The sequence below is a fragment of the Hyperoodon ampullatus genome (genome assembly GCF_949752795.1).
Source record: "Hyperoodon ampullatus genome assembly, chromosome: 9".
Classification (NCBI taxonomy): Eukaryota; Metazoa; Chordata; class Mammalia; order Artiodactyla; family Ziphiidae; genus Hyperoodon; species Hyperoodon ampullatus.
In genome coordinates, this window is record NC_136922.1 from 87,139,667 (window position 1) to 87,142,868 (window position 3,202).

The following is a 3,202-nucleotide window of genomic DNA, read 5'->3' on the forward strand; positions in this document are numbered from 1 at the left end:
GATCCTTGTGGCAGTAAAGGAGAGTGGTGCCCTTTGACTAAGGGCCCAGATGGGGTAACTAAGCATGAGGGAAAGAGTCACTCAGAAGGCCAGATAACTAAGTTCTAGTCATGGCTTTTGCCAGCAACTCAGCATGTGACTTTGAGCTTACCTAGCCTTCAGTACCTTCATCTGCAAAACAGGGGAAAGAGGTTTGTTTAACTAGATGCCTATTATGGTCCTTTGAGAGTATGGCATCCTCCACAAACATGATTGATGGACTATGACAAGATATTCAGGAGGGGGCTAAAGAGGACTTTACCAGATCAGGAAATGCCTTTCAGCCCCATCTCTAATGAAGGGGTCACATGTATACACATTCACACATACATAAGCAGAGTGGCCGACAATTTCATCCATAGCAGCAGAAACACTTACAGAGAAAAATAAATACTGGTGATGCTCAATTCCTGCACTGGGGGAGAGGGGTCCTGAGGATTTAACGTGGAGGGGCTCCAAGGTCAGGGGAGAAGGGTCCTCCTATTTGACAGTAACTTTCACCTTGCTGTCCCTTCCCCAAATCCAGAGCAGCTAGCTGTTTGAAAGAAGCCACTCCCACCTTCCCCTCCCCAAACCACCAACTCACCTGTTGCAGAAACAAAAATGCACAGACCCCAAGGGAAATAACCCCCTAGCTAGCCACTAAGAAATGAACAGAATCTACCGCACCTGAGGTTACTTGGGCGTGTGGCCAGCTGGGACCAAAAACCCCTACTTCCCTGAACATTAACAATGGTTCTGAAAGGTCTTGGTTTGGACCTATCTCACCCACCGTCACTTGGGTTTGCCCTCTTGGTGAAGTGGGAACTAGCCTGGATCACCCTTTTATTTCTGGTGCGTTTATGATTGTTTCCAAATTTTTAAACCAATCTCATTGCAAGTGAGCCAGGAAGTTACTTCCCCAAGTAGCACTTCAAATTAGAAGAAAAGCTACGACACAAGTCCAACCCTTGCAACAGGACCTGCAAACAGGCTCACACCACCCCCCAGACACCAAGAAGCATCTCCCAGCCACACATCCACATGGACTCTTACATGGCCTCTCCTAGCAGAGGTAGCTGGGGCAGTTGGGGAGTAAGGGATATCAACCTCCTATCAACCTGTGATCCCTGTTTAAAATACACTAAAAATACATTAGTAAACATTGCTGTTTACAGAAATAGAAATCATTTCTGTTTCCAAAGGCCTCTCACCATCCCAGTCCTGGACATTTCCAAGACTGCCACCCCTGACACCCTCTCCAAGGTCCGCCCTGGTGGGTGGGTAAGACACTAGAGTCCTTTGAGACTGAGAGCTCCTCAGGCACCTGAGAATTCCAGTTTCACATCTCTGGTTCCCATGGAAGGGAGACTCTTCAGGACTCTGGAGAGTACCGGGGTTCATCCCTTCTTATCAGTTCCTGGGGGCTGTCTTGAGGCAACCCCCCCTTTTTTGGATGATATACGTGTTGTAAGGATTCCTGCTATTTTCGGGCCCACAGTCCCTCCCCAGAGTCCAACGTGCCTGCCTGGACCCACCCTCAGAGCGGAGAAGCCAGTCTGTGCCTTGGTCTAATCACTCTGGGAAAGAGGGATGGGCAGAGAGAAAGCAAGGACAATGGCCTGGGGGATCGTCCTTGAGGAGACAACTAACAGCAATGACTGTCAGACAAGCAGGTGGTGAAGCTGGGCACCTGCCCGGGGACGGAGCCGGAGCTGTCCACCAGGTTGGCGGGTTGCGAGTCGACGCGGGGAGTGCGACGGCGCCCCCGGTACTCGATCATGTCGGGATGATAGGCTGGGTGGCGGCGGGCGTGCTTGGTCAGGTGGTCGCTCCGGGAGAACTGCTTGGGGCAGAGGGGGCAGGAGAAGCGCTTCTCGCCCGTGTGCGTCCTGTAGTGGCGGGCCAGCTCGTCGGAGCGCGTGAACTTCTTGTCGCAGTCGAGCCAGTCGCAGGAGAAAGGGCGCTCACCCGTGTGGGTGCGCTGGTGGGACTTCAGATGCGATGACTTGTAATAAGCTTTGTTGCAGCCCGGGAAGGGGCAGCGGTGGCGCTTGGCAGCAGGTGTGACTGGCCTCCGACGGGGGCCTGGACCCGTGGCGGGGGCGGGGCCCGCCCCAGGGGCCACGCCGGAGACCGCGCCAGGGTGGGCAGGCACTCCCGGGATGGCTGGCGCGCCAGGGACCGCGAGCGCGCCGGAGGAGTGCACGGGTCCGGAGACCTCGGCCGCGCTGGTGGCCGGGGTCGGATTGGAGCACAGGGTCGGGCCGGAGCACGGGCTAGGGTCGGAGGAACCGGACGAGGCGCGCAGATCTTCCCCCGAGTACTCTCCAAAGCACCCCCCAGAGCCGCCGCGCAAGTCAGCCAAGACGCTTGCAGCCAGCAGGTGGGGCGCGGCGCCGCCCGCGCCGGGGCTGGGGGCGGGGACCTGGGGGAACGGGGGGACCGACACGGGCCCCGGTGGCCCCGGACCCGGCAGAGCGGACTCCGGCGGCGCCGCACCCACCTCCGAGCTTGCCGCTCCGCCCGCGCCCTCGGGGTCCGGCAGGCGGCGGTGAACCACGGCACCCGCGGACATGGACACCAAGCACTCGGCGGCGAAGTAGTCCAGGCACGCCACGGCAGCCGACATGCTGGCACCGCCGGGCCGCCGGCGCGGGCCGTCCGAGCGCGGCCGGCCGCGGGCGAGAGAGTTCTCGGGAGCGTCCGTCCCGCAGCCTCGGAGCGAGAAGCAGGAGGCCCGGTGCGCGCCGCCCGCCACCCGCCGCCGCCGCCGCCGCCGCCGCCCGTGCGGCGCCCGCCCCGCCTGACGCGCCCCTGACGCACCGGAGCCCGCGGGGGCGGCGGGACCCGCCCCGGCCGCAGGACACCCCCTCGGAACGCGCGGCCCACCGGGCTAAGTCATTTTTAACAGCCTAAGAAATTATCTTGTCTTCGCGTTCTTGCCTCTGCTGGTGAGCCAGGTAATTTTAATAAAGAGAAAACTCCCCGATCGTAACTTCTGGGCAGTCTGCCGGCTTCGCCCCCCCTTCGCCCGCTGGTCCTCCGCCAGCTGGGTGTCCGGCGGAGTCCGAGAAACTTTTTTTTTAAGGGAAAAAAATGCTTATACCTGACATGTCTTTCTATTCATAATTACGATTGTTAGTTAAGCGGGCTGGAATTACATTTCACTTCTGTTACCGCT

The 3,202-nt window shown here is 58.8% G+C and overlaps 1 protein-coding gene across 1 annotated transcript; it reads right to left on the bottom strand.

Annotated features, from left to right (window-relative positions):
• Positions 1 to 1,666: 1,666 nt before the first annotated feature.
• KLF14 (KLF transcription factor 14) lies at positions 1,667 to 2,650 on the bottom strand (the record flags this gene model as incomplete). The annotated part of the gene is made up of 1 exon (XM_079710899.1): positions 1,667 to 2,650. One exon carries the CDS (start codon positions 2,648 to 2,650, stop codon positions 1,667 to 1,669), a length of 984 nt encoding a protein of 327 aa, XP_079567025.1.
• Between the last annotated feature and the right edge of the window lie 552 nt (positions 2,651 to 3,202).